This window comes from Tetrao urogallus, assembly GCF_951394365.1.
Source record: "Tetrao urogallus genome assembly, chromosome: 1".
NCBI lineage: Eukaryota > Metazoa > Chordata > Aves > Galliformes > Phasianidae > Tetrao > Tetrao urogallus.
The window spans coordinates 72,081,410-72,097,313 of record NC_136813.1 but is presented as its reverse complement, the minus strand read 5'-3'; the positions used below and the strand labels follow the sequence as shown (position 1 = coordinate 72,097,313).

At 43.7% G+C, this 15,904-nt stretch overlaps 1 protein-coding gene across 1 annotated transcript; it reads right to left on the bottom strand.

The window, feature by feature from the left end:
• Positions 1-316: 316 nt before the first annotated feature.
• On the bottom strand, positions 317-1,829 carry TMSB4X (thymosin beta 4 X-linked). The gene is made up of 3 exons (XM_079541574.1): positions 1,774-1,829; positions 1,022-1,135; positions 317-749 (listed from the first exon to the last, which is right to left on the bottom strand). The coding sequence occupies exons 2-3, from the start codon at positions 1,119-1,121 to the stop codon at positions 715-717; spliced, it is 135 nt and encodes a 44-aa protein (XP_079397700.1). The 5' UTR covers positions 1,122-1,135; positions 1,774-1,829; the 3' UTR covers positions 317-714.
• Positions 1,830-15,904: the final 14,075 nt, after the last annotated feature.

The following is a 15,904-nucleotide window of genomic DNA, read 5'->3' as shown; positions in this document are numbered from 1 at the left end:
TCAACAAATCTCTACATAAATATTAAAGTCGTATTTAAAGTGATGTACTCACATGATAACCAATTTTAAGACATGCAGTGTTTAAATGTGATGCTCTAAGAGCGAGCTTCAAGGGACGCAAACACATCTATTGCTGAGAGCACATATCAAAACCTGAGAATGGTGATGGAGGTTTGGATCATCTCCAGAGGCTTCCTAGCATCCTCAGCACCGGCTCTTACGCTTCACATTCCTTTGATACGCTTCTCCAGACAGAGGACAGAAATACCATCCAGGTTTTAAAACATTTTATTTGCATATTAAAAAAATTGTGCATTCCAATAATTAAAATCATTTGAACCAAAAAAAAAAAAAAAAAAAAAAAAAAAATGGCACTCGATTAACTGCATTTTACAGCTCGCAGGACCTTGGTACAGCTTTGCATTTATTCGTGTGTTACTCTAGTTACTGTAGTCCCACCCAAGTTCTTCTTCCATCAACATGCAAGCTCTTTCATGCCACCAGGACCAAAGCCAGACAGGCAGAGGGAAAGGCAGCGCCTTCATTCATTGTCAGTAGTTCTCTCTATTCTTTTGATGTGAAAGGGGCAGTACAGTCATTTTTAAACTTTATCCAACCTCTTTGCATTTTACAAAGTTAAACAGCTAAAAGAAGTAAAATAAGAAGGCAATGCTTGTGGAATGTACAGTGCATAATTTGGAAGGGCAGATTTCATTACGATTCACCCGCTTGCTTCTCCTGTTCAATCGCTAAAAAGGGAAAAAAAAAAAAAAGAAAAAAAAATTTTTTTTAAAAAGGAGAAATAAGGATCAAAAAGCCTCAAACGCGCATCCAAAGCACTACGTGTATGAATTGTAAGCACGGATGCGCCACAAAGGAGGCACCGAGCGTTGTGTGCCGGCTGCGGGCTGCAGCCCCGCCACCCCCTGGCCCCGCCGCCCCTCTTTGTCTCCTCCCGCCTCGTCCCCTCCCGCCCATCGCCCTCCCTCCCCCCCCACCCCCTCCCGTCCCCTACACTCACTTTCTTTTGAAGGCAGCGGGTTTTTCTCTTGCGTCTCTGTCTTCTTCAGTTTGGACTTGTCAAATTTCTCGATCTCGGCCATGTCGGGCTTGTCGGACATGTTGGCAGGTGGCTCTGAGCGCACAACGGGAGGGAACAGCCCGTTATCCCAGGCACAGCTCCCGGCCCCCCCCCGCACACCCCCACACCCCCCGGCAGCAGAGCGGCCGCGCCCGCCGCATCGAGGCGGCAGCGACGCCGCACGGCGGCTCCGACTGCAGCGGGGCTCCGCCTCGGGAGCCGAAAACTCCACGCACGCCGAAATCACGGCGGGTAATTAAATATATGTACATACATGTATATACATATATATACACATACACATATAATTATTTATTTTTTAAGGCAAAAAGCCGAAATTTCATCCAGCATCTGAGCCCACAACCTGGTGGCAGCCCTCAATATGTGCACTCACAATAGAGGGGCAGCGCCCGCATTTTCACCCCGATGAAAAAAAAAGAAAAAAAAAAGAAAAAATAAAGAAAAATATTTCCAACCGAAGCGCCCGGCCGGCAACAAAGCCGCCCTCCCGCTCCCGGCCGGCCGCCGCCCCACAGCTCTCAGACAATAGCCCCCCCTCACCCCCCCCAAGACAATAACCCGCCCGCCCCCCCCCCTCGGCCAACATGCCCCCACCCTGGCCCTGCCCTGCCCTCATCCCCCCTGCCTCGGGGGGCACCGGGCGGACCCGCGCTGGGGGCCGGCGGACCCACCGGTGTCGCCGCGCGGTGATGCTCAGCCCTGCCGCTCGCTGCTGCCGCCGCTCCGCACACCAATGTACAGAGGGCTCGCTGGCGGGGCGGTTTTATCCCCGCGCCTATGCAAATCGCACGGTGATGTCACACTTTTTTTTTTTTTTTTTTTTTGCCGCTTTCCGCCCTTTTCTATGTCTCTTCTTTTTTTTTTTTTTTTTTTTTTTTAACTCCTTCCCCACTCACCCGCTTCCTCCTTCCCCCCCCTTCGCCGCCCAACCCTCCCTCTCCCCGCTCACACAGCTACAGGCACACACACACATACGCACACGCACACCCCAAAACCGCCCTGGCCCGATGGAGGCGCTCCGGGGGGGCTGTCGCGGCTCCCGGCCTCCTCCCCCCACCGCCACAGGGACCCGGAGCGGGACGCGCCTGGGGCGGGGACGTGCGGCTCCCGGGCAGGGACAGGGTATGGGGCAGGGGCAAAGCGGGCAGCGGTCGTGCTGTAGGTTTTGCGGTGCTTTTGCCCCTTTCCTTCCCGTTGAGCAATGTCAGCCGGCCGGTTGCGTTACGCGGATTTCCTCATTTCGAAGGAAAACAAGAAACCCTCAGGGCTTTAAGAGCTGCGGGTACTTCCCCCTCTCTCTCCCCGACCTCCTTTGCAACCGCGCCACAAGGGAAAGAATAAAGCCCATCGCTGCCCTTGCAGCCCTGCCGCAAAGGAGAGCCGTGCCTCTCCGCGCCAGCCCCGCAGACAATGGACCCGGCCGCTGCGTGGCCGCTCCCGGGCTGCTGCCAGGGCACCGCGCCGTGAACGCGGGTCCAGTCCCTCCCCGCGCCGCAGCATCCGCTTTCCTCATCGGCACGCCGGCAGCGGGTCCCCAGCAGCCTTAAGAGCAGCATCGTGGGGCGATTGGTGATGGGTGGGGTGAACAGGAGGCTCTGCGTTTTGTGTTTACGGCGCCGGGCAATAAACGGAGATATTCGTATGTAGAGTGTGCAGGGATGACGACGAGAAGGGAAGCTCCGCGCCTTTGTCTGGCAGCAACGCGGAGGAGGGAGGGGGGGGGGGAGAGGCGTGCATGCAGTGCTGCTGCTGTGGGACATGTGCATAGGGCTGTGTGTGCCCTTCTGCAGCACATCGGGTGCGGCGTGGTTGGTGCTGAATTGGAAGCGAACAGGATTAATGCATGCAAGCAGAGCTGTAAATACGTTTCAGTACATTCCTTGGGGATGCTGCTGCCCTTGAGGCCTGCCTCTCTGCCTTGGCCGGCCGTTTTTCACAGCACCACCAGATGTTCTGTCATGGAGTAATATCTTGTCCCCATGGTCATCCCAGTAGGGCTTTGCAATAGCAGACTGGGTTTTCCGGTTTGCAGAATCACAGAACTGTAGGGATTGGAAGTGACCTGTGGAGATCTATCTAGTCCCACCCCCTACTATAGCAGATTTCCCACAGTAGATTGTATGGGGAAGTGTTCCGTCAGGTCTTAAGTATGTCCAGGGAAGAAGATTCACTGTAGTTCAGCCAAAAGCTGAGCTCCTTCACTTTTGGTGGTGCAGGGAGTAACGTCTGCCTTATTTCCCTTGTCCGTGAGTGCCTCCAAAAGTGAGATGGACAGAAACTATTGCTGGGAGATGTGGTATGAACTGGAGGTACTCTGATGAGCCAGGAATGGCACAGGACTGAAGGTCAAAGGAATTGCTTTGGGAAGAAATGGCAAGGAGCACAGCTTATCATTTGGCAGTATTTACAGATTTCCATAATAACAGCATAAAAGCATTCCAGAGGGATGTGCCATGTTCAAAGCAGGCTGACTTTGCTAGCTTTTGAGTGAGTTCTTCAAAATGACTTCATGGCCTTTTGCTTCTTTGACACTTTTGAGTGCTGAACCTTGTGACTGACGATTGTGCAATCTCTCTAATTATCACTTCATCAGCATCCCCTGTCATGTTACAGCTTCAGTTTTCAGTTTTGCCAAAGATTTTTTTTTTTTTTAACCTTCTAAGTGATGGTAAATTTATTAGAAATATTCTTTAGGGGATTTCTCCTCTGTGGCTACTGCAGTCACTCATGCATGTGTTTGGTCAAAGCAACATTGCCCCAACCTGAGTGTGGTAACGCACTTCTGAAACTGAAGAACAGTGGATGCTGATGGGGCTGGGTCTGATTTTTCAATAGCAGCTTGTCTAGCAGCAGCACTGCCTTCCTTCACTTCTGCTCATTTCGGGACAGAGCCACAGGTCGCCTAAATCAGTGCAATCCACATGCTTAAATGGAGCTTTGCTGATGTGTGTAAAGCAGGCCCCGCTGCTGAGTTTAGATTCAATTACAGTCCTGAGAGACAGAGACAGATAAAAGCTTTACACTTCTACAGCTTCTCTGCCTTCCTGTATCTCCCTTTCAGTGAATTGGTATTGACATAGCCCCAGCCCCTTAGAAAAAACATGTGCATCTTACGGTGTGTGTGAGTAAAAGGAAGGTGTTACGTTCCAATGGCAGGATGCAGGCTGATTTCTGTACAAGTCGATCTTGACAATAGCATCTTGTCTTAGTGACATAATTACAGAAATGGCATATCTGTATGTCCTTGTGTGCCCTTTCTTTTTGTCACTATATGGACAGCATGGGGGAGACCGATGTCCATGCAGGACTGCCCCGTGCCAAACTGCATCTGGGGATAACAAACTCCATAGATGCTAGGGTGTGGCAAAGCTGCCATCCTCAATAAATTCCCTAGGTCATATCATCTAAAGGACGGTTAGCTTATCTTTGACCTTTGAGGTTCCTTCCCACCCAAACCATTCTGTGATTCTTAGGAGCTCTTATTACAGATATTGATGAGCTTCTGCATTTCTTAATCATTTGCTTGTTTGTTTGTTTGGTGTCAGCAGCCAACAAATATTCGGTGATGTAATGCCCTTCCAGGCATGCAGTTTCCCATGCATTTGCATGCGAAAGGAGAGCACTTTTCAACACAGAGCTCATCTCATTTGCAACAGTTTTCAGCTAAAAACATGGAGGGCTTAAACTGCACCAAGGCAGTAAGTTCTGCCTTGCACTGTAGGGAAGTCTCAGAATGGGAAACTTAGTAAGTGGAAACCTGTACTTCTTTTGTCTCCTTCGTATGGCCACGCTTGTAGCCTTGAGACAAAGCTCAACATGCCTTTTCCAGTAAGTATCTGTATTCTCATATGTGAGAGTGTGAGACTGAGGAAATAAAAGAGTTCCTCAAGGGCACACAGCAGAGAGGCTTAATCAGATATTAATTGATGTCGGTAGGAGTGTTTGTATCTAAATTGCCTTTAGCTTGTGCTTGAACTCTGTCTGAAGAGTGTTTTGAAGCATGATTGGGAACTCAGATCTTCTGACCTCGTGCTAATTCTTCCATACAGTTATTGCGTTTATTAAAATACAATAAAATAAAGGAATCAAGGGGACACAAAATGTCTGCAATAAAGCACCCAAGATTAATTCCCATTTCAGCTTATTATTCATAATGGGATCCCTGGTACATCAAATGACTCTCAAGATAAAAATAAACTCTGTGTGTAAATTTCTCTATCATATGGAAAATAAATTAAGAGGAAGAGAAGCCAAGTGATTGTTTTCCAGGCCTCAGTTTCACATGTGAAATCATATTTTCACAGGGTTGACTTACTGAGGGAGAATGCATCCTCTGACTCCATATACCATTAGAGGAAACACGAGCTGGCAGAAATCCTCAGGGTGTAAGTGGGGAGAAGACAATCACATTTTGTCATTTCTGGCTGCAGTGCCTTGCTGCCAGCAGTATGTCCATGGTGACCCAGAGATTTGGGGTGCTCAGCTGGTCCAGTATCAGAGCACAGCGTTTGTTTTGGGTAACATTCAGTGAATGCTCTGGGCAAAAACCCGTAAAAACAGGTAATTTACAGAGCAGTGTGTGTAAAGGGAGAGCCTTTCCATCTCCACAAAGCTTGATTTCAGCAGAGAAATTGCAAAATTCCTGTTCTAGCTGGACAGATAGTGGCACTGATGGCTTTGCAAATAGTGACATTTCCTTTTGTCCCTATTTGACAAAGGGAATTTTGCAACAGGACAGGACCGTAAGCAAGTGGTGCTTGTGGGAGTGGAGAATGCAGCTTAGTAAACTCAGATAGCTGCTGCACAGGAAGCGCAGTACCCCAGAGCAGCAGATGCTCCTCTCCCACACCAATCTGCCTGACTCTGGTTTACTGCCTTCCCTACATCCGTGAGCAATAAGAGAAGAGTGCCGCGTCTTGCTCTGAACACACGCAGAAGCTGTAGCAAAGCTCCAGTCTTTGGGCTAGGTTACTTGGAACTTGGAGCAGAAGGCAGCATACAGCCTGTAACAAAGCCAGCAAGACCAGCAGGCCTTCAGCTGTGGTTTCCAGCTTTTGAGGGATGATAGGAATTTACTCTCATCATGTTTGGAAAATTTTAATTAACAGAGGGGAAAGCAGTCTGTTTTCAGCCTTCAGAAAGATTTCTTTGAGTCTGCAGGGAACCACCCAGCTCTTGGTTCTCTGTCTTATGTGTTTCACCATAGAATCATAGAGTCATGGAATCACAAGTTTGGAAAGGACCTACCAGATCGTCTAGTCCAACCGTCCTCCCATTACCATTGCTACCATTGGGGCTAATTTGAGAAGATTTGTGACTTACGAGTTTCCAAACTACCTTCTCTGTCTGGAGTGCTTTCCTACCAGATGTGCGTGCAAAAGCTGAGATTGAAAGCTAGCTCTAGAAAAAGTGGCTGATCCACAAAGTATTCGAGAGAAGTGAAAACAATGTCCCAGCATATCTCCTGGCTGAAGGAGGTGTTTCCGTGCCAAATTTTCACAAGTGCATGTCATCACTTTCTGAATTTTGCAACTATTTTTCTTTCCTCTAATTCAAATGAGGAAAAATAATAGTTTTGAAAGCATGCAAGTAGCAGCATTAGCATAATGCATCACAAACTTGGAATGCATCACTACTCCTAGAGTCACTTGGCCCTGTCCAACAACCCCTTTATCCTCCCAGTGTTAAGCTCCTCTGTAAGTCATGTGCATAGGTGTTGACAGAGAGGGCAAACAGAGCTCTCAGGCAAATGGGGAGATTGGATTGTTGTGTTACCATTGAATACGAGTTTCTTTCAATGCAAAGATAAAGCTAGATATACATTCAAATGACTGTGGTCTCTTTATTCAATGCACAAGTGAGTCCACATATGCCAAAGACAAGAAGTCATTCTGATCAGAATCTCACTGATAAAGAGATGACCAAGGCAAACAGGCTGTAGGTAGCCATGGTAACCCACTGTGGGCTGATCTAAGGGGGCTGCCCAGGCAACCTTCTCAGGATGCCCATTCTGCACACTGTCCTCAGAGGCAAACTGCACAGTATCAACATGTACCTGATATCATGAAATTGGTGAAATGTGTCACGCCAAGAGTGCAGTCCCATCCCTCCAAAGCTGATGTTTCCATAACGTAACTGGACATGATACAGAACAGTAGCACAAGTCAATATGCGTTGGTGCACAGCAGAATTATTTATTTAGCTTGTAAAATAGCAGAGCCCTGGAGAACATGCCTGTGCTGTGCAGGCCCAGCGTAGCTATCTCTGAGCTAAGTTTAAACATGCAGCAGCCTGGAGCTCACTCCAGGTTTATTGCTTTGTGTTGGTTTTCATGGGTGGATGTAATCTCCTGTGAGGTGCTGCCGGCCCTATTGATGCATTCACTTTGAAACCACCTTAAGCATACCCAGCTATTGAGCTCCTTTGTGTTCTGGCTCCCCCAAACCCATTCAGGTGCAACAGTCTTTGTTCTTATCACCTGTAAGACTGTAGGTAGGCAAGATTTCTCAGTTAGTGTGAGTTTACCTATCTGATTGATCTACTTGTTTTTCTCCACAAATCCCTTCTTTAATTGATTTATTTCCGGCAAACAGGCAATAACAACAAAATCCCCTAAACTTGCTGCACAATCGTGTGTAGAAATGGCTGTGGGATCTGCTCACATCCTGATTCACCTCATTCTTTGCCAGGTGAGGGAGCAAAGGACGAAGCTGCAGGGGGATAGCTCAACCCATTGTAAAGCTTTTATTGGCAGGAGGCTTTCTTCACAGAACTGCTTTGTGAAAAGTGAGGGAAAAGCGTTTGGGCTGCCACAGCCGTGCACTTCAGCTGCCTCTGACATACTTAAGTGACAGGGACACGGGTGTGTGGCACTTCCTTTTTGAGGACTAAAGGCACAGCTCTCACAGCGCAACTTGTGAGAGGCAAAAGCTCCCTCCTGGCCTCCACGCAGCTGCTGAGGCTTTGCAGGTCTTTGCCCTTCCTTTTCCAAGTGGGAGGGAATTTTGAGGTCTGAATGCAAGCAGAGATGGGGATTGCAAGGGTCAACCATAGGAGAAAGGTCCCATGAGTGGATGGGTTGAATAGAACTGTGTATGGCAGGCACTTAGCGTTTTCCCAGACTTCTCTGTATTCCTTTTTCAAATAATCTACCATCATTACTGGGGCAATTAAGGCAGGCAGGCAGGAAGCTTGGGAAAGCACTGCTCTTTCAATTACCTGGAATTTTTTAGGTTATTCCATGCAGAAGGATATGGAGCAGTGCTAGAGGTTAAAGACTGATAACTCTTGTGATTTTTCTGTTTGCAGTGCCAGGCTCAGAGAAATGCACCCAAGGACACAGTCAGAAGCAGGAGAAAAGTGATGGCAGAGGCAGATGGAGCAGGGTCCAGTTGTTTTGCAGAAAAAGGACCCCAGAGCTGCTCACAGTACCAGATGCCACTGGGGTCTGTTGCATCTGTTTGCAGTTGTCACCTCTGCTGCTTGTTATCACTGGGCACAAGTTTGTTTATATCTGACTGAAACAAAAGCATTTCCTGGCATGTTTTAGGGCTGGTAGGAAGTTACCACAAACATGCACAGGAAAAATAACAATATGAATGTGCACTGACGTAGCAGTGAGACCAGAACATGTTACTGCAGGCAGGCGTGCGGAGAGCTCATTTCTTATAGTGAGGTACATCACTACTGTGCACTAAAATCTAAACTGCTATACGGAACAGAAAGAGCAAAAATAGGCAGGTTTCCATTTTTTGATTCATGGGTGTTTTTCTACTGATATTAATAAAGATGAATCTGAGACCAACTTCCAATTTTTTTCAGCTGTTCAAAATGCCTTAAAAAGAACACATTGGAAACCAGGGATTATCAAAGTTCCAAACAGGAACACATCTACATGTATATGTAGCCTATTCATTTTCTGCTCCTACATTCATAATATTCATAATACATTTTATTCCACAGCTACAGTCTTGATAAAATCAGAATTATGGGATGAGAAGCAGGAGCAGCCCTGCAGATTGAATTAGATGTGAAAGTTCATTGTTTGCACCCATAAATCATGCAAGTATGCAGAGCCCATGCTGTTCTAGCAGGGTTGTATCCACGAGTAACGAACTGCTGCCACCAGTGGGCTGCAGTTTGTATTGACATATGCTTATAGTGCTGCCCATCTAGGACATGACAATAAAAGCCCAAATATGCTGTGTTTCCAGGTCCACAGTGAAGGCATGCCTGCACAGGCTAGTTGTAGGGAGCTGTGTCTGAAATCCAGAAAGTCATGTCTGTCTCTGCAATACATAGCAGACATAGCAGTTACTCTGTTGGTTTTACCCTCACTTGCAAATTCTGCTAGTAATTTTTTCCTGCTAAACTTCACTGCACGTCTGGGAGTGTTAGTCACACACGCACAGTGTATGCCACAATGGCATACTTGGCAGAAATACCTTTGAATATGTATGACTTGTAGGAATGAACTGGTAGTGATTGCCATTTTGCACAGGTCAGACATCCATATTAATGGCAGGCTAAACTTCTGACACTGAAGAACATTTTCAGAAGAAAAGGTACGCACTGTGTCCTGACATACACGAAGCATGACACCTCTGAGTGTCCAGTGCCTCACTCTTGCCAAAGATCCAGAAATGGAATCACTTGAGAATGCCTTAGTGCTCACTCAGACCATGATTAACAGACACAAGGAAACCTGATTCCTCAAAAGCATGACATTTTCCCACTTTTTTTTCATCATAAAATACTGCAAAAGATTGTACTGATGATAATCATTACACATGTGTTTATGAGCATACGATAAATAGAGTAAGAGTATCATAGAATCATTTCAGTTGGAAAATAGTTCCTGGATCAAGTTTAACCACCAACCTGACCTACCGAGTCCCATCACTAAATCTTGTACCTTACTGACATGTCCACACATCACACAGGGACAGGGACTTCACCAATTCCCTGGGGAAAGTGTTCCATGAATGTATATAATTCACGCATAATGTAATGTAATGTAAATGTAATGTAAAACACAAATAATATAATGACTATATCAATATAACATCATAACATGTACTACATAATGTAACATAATACAGTGCAAGGTGATTTAATGTAATTGCAACATAATACTGTATTATAATACATTGTTCTATGTTGGCTCTGTGGTTTTAGGTATATTCCTTAGGGTCAGGGAGGTTCAGATTAACAGCTTTTAACTGCTAGAAAATATCCTGCTAAGGCAGTAATGCTTATTATAGAATGTCCAGTTTATATACCATGAGATGAAAACAAGGAAGCAGAGCAATGGCAAATCTTCCCTATTTGGACAGACTACCAACTTAAACAAAATTATTTAAGAAGACAAACTCCTCATCCAAAATGGATTTCAAAGAATCACAGAATTGTAGTGGTTGGAACAGACCTCTGGAGATCATCTAGTCCAACTCACGGCTAAAGCAGTTTCCCTACAGCAAGTTACACAGGAAGGCACCCAGGTGGGTCTTGAATATCTTGAATAACCTTTCTGGACAGCCTGTTCCTGTTCTCTGTCACCCTTACCATAAAGAAGTTCTTCCTCATGTTTGTATGGAACTTCCTGTATTCCAGTTAGCGCCCATTGCCCCTTGTCCTGTTGCTGGGCACCACTGAACAGAGCCTGATCCCATCCGCTTGACTTCTGCCTTTCAGCTATTTGTAAGCACTGATCAGATCCTCAGCCTTCTCTTCTCCTGGTTGAACGGTCCCAGGTCTCTCAATCTTTCCTCGTAAGGGAGATGCTCCAGGTCCCCAGTCATCTCTGTGACCGTTTGCTCAGCTCTGTCCAAAAGTTCAGTCATTCTTGAACTGAAGAGCCCAGAACTGGACACAGTACTGCAGATACGGCCTCACCAGGAGAGAGTAGAGGGATGGATCTCACCCTTCTGGCCTCACTCATTTTATGCTGCTTAATCATTAAATAGTATGCTCCTTTTCTAAAATTCCGTAATATGAAGAAAAGGAAGTTATGTTATGTCCTGGAACAATATGAATTTAGACAAAGAATAAGAATGTAGCTTTATTAGCAACAGCAGGATATTCTCATGGCCATTGGAATGAATCTCTAGAACAAGAAATAAAATGTTTTGTTGATGTTCAAATTTCTTCAGCCCATGCTACTGAGCACAATCACTTCAGTATCCCTTAACCATATACACATGTGGGCTTCCAGCTTTGTGGTTATGTTCTCCAAAAATAACTTTCATTAAATCTGCTGGAATTGCTGGAACTGACAGCTGCTGTTTACATAATACTTGGAAAATAATAATTTATTTTGAAGGTGAAATGAAAATTCTGAGGACTAGTTTTGTCTGCTTTTAACATTAAAAAAAAAAATTAAAAAATGAAACACTACCATTTATGGACTTTGTCTCCCTAATGGGAGAGGGAAAAGCAAGGATTGTGAAGAGAATATGTCAAGATGAAATGCTGTAGTTTTTCAGTTTCCTCTTTTTAGTTATAATCAGAGACCCAGAGATGGGAAACCTGCAGTCAAGGTGTGGGGCATTCACTCTGTAGTGGCTGCAGTAACAACATTTGGCAAACTAACCTGACAGCCATGAACGTAAGCACACAATGGATGCAGAGCAGGAATCTTCATGATCTCAGTTGTTCTGTAGTTGGGAAGCTGCAGCAAATTGTACGTATCTTCCAGCAGAATTATATTTATATGTATTGACATTAATAAATGGCTTTTGTTGTTTTTTCCTCCAACGAACACCTGGAAATTTCTCGGGAAAATTAGATCTGCGATTATGGTTTAAAATAACTTTCTCTTATTGTTTCCCACAGCATTTTTATAGTTGTTCTCCACTCCCAGATCAATAGTCACTGAGCTGGGGTACTGAAGCTGTATTGCAGCTGAAAAGCAAGAAATTGCAATAACATAATCATCTGAAATATTATAAGTCAGTAAGCCACCCCAGAAGATTTGAAGCAGCAGATCTGCTAGCAATACACACAATCTCATTACCATCAACTGCTGGGCAAACGCTTTGGTGGGTAGATAAGGCTGCCTACATTTTATTTAATTGAAGGTGTATATGGATTCATTAGCTGAATTATAATTAGATTTTTAACATATGCTCAGAAAATATTCTATGATGAGTTAATTTTGCTTCTGGAAAATATTAAGATGTTGCTTCCTAACACATTATAATAAAAGAGCTAGTAGAGCAGAGGATGAAAGAGAATAAGTAACTACCTTACATTAAAAGAAAATCCCCTGGGAGATATCTCCTATGTTACTCCAAGCTGAGACAGTGAGAAAAAAATTAAAATACTAGTGCCATAGATTAGAAGCAGCAGGAAAGAAGAAATAACCCAGTTTGAGTATAGTGTGTGATCAACGCGGGAGAGTTTCAAAGACCCACTCGTGTCCTTGGCATCCAGTACTGAGTGAAGCATGAGCCTCCATCTACCTTCAGGGCAATGGATGAATATAGGACTATATCTACTTCATAAAGCTTTCTGTTAGTTTTACCATGCTCTTGTTAATGCCTTATCACAAGAACTCCCCAAACTAAATTTTAGCTGTATAAAAAGATCATTTCACCCACTGCATATGAGCTATCTTCCACTAACAATGGAGACCCATTTTTGTGGCATGAAAACAGGTGATGAAAGGATATCCTGTTACTCTTTTTCCTCTGTGTCATTTATTTTCTTTCTTTAATCTTCATCAGGATCCTTTTTTCTTTTTGTTTTTTTGAAAGTAAACACTTGTAGTCTGATCAGGTTCCTTTCAGACAGATGTTTCCCATGGATTTTGTGACTATCTTTTTTCTCTCCTTCTCTCCTCTCTTCCCATGAAACCAGGAGTGGGTAAGTGGGTATCTTTGGGGGAATTATTTTGCTGAGGTATGGTCAACTGTACTTGTGCATGAATTATATTAGTGCACCTATTAATTGATTGCTCAACGTGAGCCTTGAGCAATTTTTTGGACCTCAGCAGTTTGATTAGAATCATAGAATCATTAAGGCTGGAAAGACCACTAAGATCACCTCATCCAACCATCAACCTGTGACTACTCTAGACCGTGTCCCTCAGCGAAACATCAACACATTTCTTGAACACCTCCAGAGATGGCGATTCTACCACCCCCCTGGGCAGCTCGTTCCAATGTTTCACTACTCTTTCTGAGAAGAAATTCTTCCCAATATCGAGCCTGAACCTCCCTTGGTGCTACTGGAGGCCATTCTCTCTCATCTGGATACGCATCTCTTCTCTAGACAAGCTCCAGACCCTCAGTGTCTTTCTTGTAGTGAGGGGCCCAACATTGAAAGCAGACCTTGAGATGCTATTAGTCCCTATATCTGGAGCTAGCCACAGATGAAGAAGTGACATATGGGACTGCTTTTTTTTTCTTTCCTTCCCCAGCCACTGACTCTGTGAGTCTTCTTTCTGACATGCAAAACCCTTTTATAAATCAGTGAAAGACGAAATGAAAAGTCAGCCAACATAAAATCTCATTTATGCTTATTAATCTGGGTACTTTCCCATCTGCACCCAGCTCACATAGTAACTCAAGTTTAAATCTTTAAAAGCATCCATTATTTTCTTTGTGCAAGCAAAAATATGCTATAGATAACATCTAAATTAGTATTACATTAGCATTCACTTTTGTCCTGTGGTTTGGTGCCAAAATAGGTCATTCTTTTTCCCGTTCCTCCATTACCACCATGCTATAAGGACTGAGTGAGTTTGACATTATCTAAGAGCAGGAGAATCAGACATTTCTTTTGCTAGTTCTCATCAAAACTGTTTTGTGAAGGGAAAGTTAGTGTATATTTTCAATTAGTGGGCAAAGTAAAGGAATGAGAGATAAATGAAGTGCTGGTAAATTGAGAAAGAATGAAGTACAAAGTGAGACTGATCTCCCTCCCTCAGAGAATGGATTAATTATTTTCTGACACAAAGTTTTGTCCCTAGCCTTTTTTGGGGCAAGAATTCAAGAGATTCTGTAAAATGATTTTATATAAATGGGAATGTATGATAATTTTTCTCTCAGCATCTTAAATAGTTTACATAAATCTGCAACTTTTCAAATGATCTATTAAAGCTCTCTTGTGGTTGCTTAATATCAATATTCCTCTAAAGTTTTACAACTACATCAGCAGATAGATGAAATCCAGTCTGCCATAATTCAGATGCCCAACATAGGCAATGCTTCACTGAACACTTAAGGAGGGGAAAATCAAATCTTCCCTGATGTGGCTGCTGCACATCAAGCTTATTAAGAGCAACCTGGGATGCCTGCAAGGGAAGGTGAATTCTACTTGCAGTTGTGTTTCCCTTTTTTGTCTGGATTGGGACCACACACTTTTCCCACATGTGGTCCGTTCCGCCACCTCTTGCACTGACACTCATGGGAATGCTGAGCATGGGTGCTCCTTAGTGATGTCCCCTGTCCTTCTGAGGAGCAGACATGCAGCACAAGCTGGTTCCCACTCTCCACACCTGAGGTTCCTCTACATCTGGTGTGTTCCTATCATCTGTCCCATTTGCTATGATGTACAAAATATATTCTATCAGCACCTACTGTTGCTATTAAAATGGTAAAGCATAGGAAAAAGCAGCTAGCTAGCTGCACCGTGCAGCGGTGACTCTTCCTCTCATGGCCATAGCACACACTCAATCACATCTAAACCTGCATGTATTACCCACGGCATGACCTTGTGCCTCTTGTTGAGTAAAGCACAGTGATTGCCAATACCAATATTTCAACTTGCCTAATGGCATCTTAAAAGAAAACAGAACCCCCAAAAAAGAAAAATCATGGGTGAAAGAAGAGAAAGAAGAGTGTTTAATGAAAAATGGAAAAATGAGTACTTTTTTTTTTTTTTTTTTGTCAAGACAAATAATATGGCACTGTGCTCAGTTTGCAAGGAAATCTGTTTTCAAAGATTACCATTTGAAAAGACATTATGTGCGGAATCATGCTGCCAAATTTGATGAATATTAAAAAATGCTTCATGGAGACAAAATAGCGAAATAGCTACAAAAAAGTCTGTCACCTCAACATAGTCTTTTTTAAAAAGTCAAAAAAAAAAAATGGAATTTGTTACAAAAGCTAGTTACATGGTGACAAATCTGATTGCAAAACAATCAAAACCATTTACTGAAGGTAAGTTTATTAAGCAACGTATGGAAAGCATGACAGATATAACGTGTTCCGATTAAAAACACAAAACAACAGGTTTTTCTAAAATCAATTTATCTCACCAGACTGTAGCTATGTGAACAGAAGAAAGAGGAAAATCTACTGAAGGAATTTTGGAAAGTGAAGCTGCTAATTTCAAATTCTTTTGCTTTGGCAATAGGTAAAAGTACTGATGCTACAGATATGGCTCAACTTGCCATTTTCATTAGAGGTATTGATAATGGACATAACGTCACTGAAGAAATAGCTTCTTAGGTGCAAAAACACAATTAAACCTCTTGATTTATATGAAGAAGTAAAAAAAATACGCTAAAGTGATTTTCTTCAACATTTGTCAGTGTTTCTGATGTAGCTACTAATGGTGCCCCAGTGATGGTTGGTAAAAAAAGAGAGACTTAATAAAATTAATAGTAGACAATGCAATTGCTGCTGACAATTCAATGTTTGATGAACTATCATGGCATCATACATCAAGAAAATTTATGCGTGAAAGCTTTAAAAATTGATAATGTCATGTAAATTGTCATCTAAAGTTTGAATTTCATCAAGTCTGAGGGATTCAATCATTGCCAATTCCAGGAGTTCCTTAAAAGTATGG

Bases quoted from the DNA above. Each gene is read 5' to 3' on its own strand.
- TMSB4X (XM_079541574.1), bottom strand. From the start codon at position 1,121: ATGTCCGACAAGCCCGACATGGCCGAGATCGAGAAATTTGACAAGTCC. The intron at 750-1,021 runs GTGAGTGTAGGG...TTCCCTTTTTAG, and splicing joins CCCGCTGCCTTCAAAAGAAA to CGATTGAACAGGAGAAGCAA.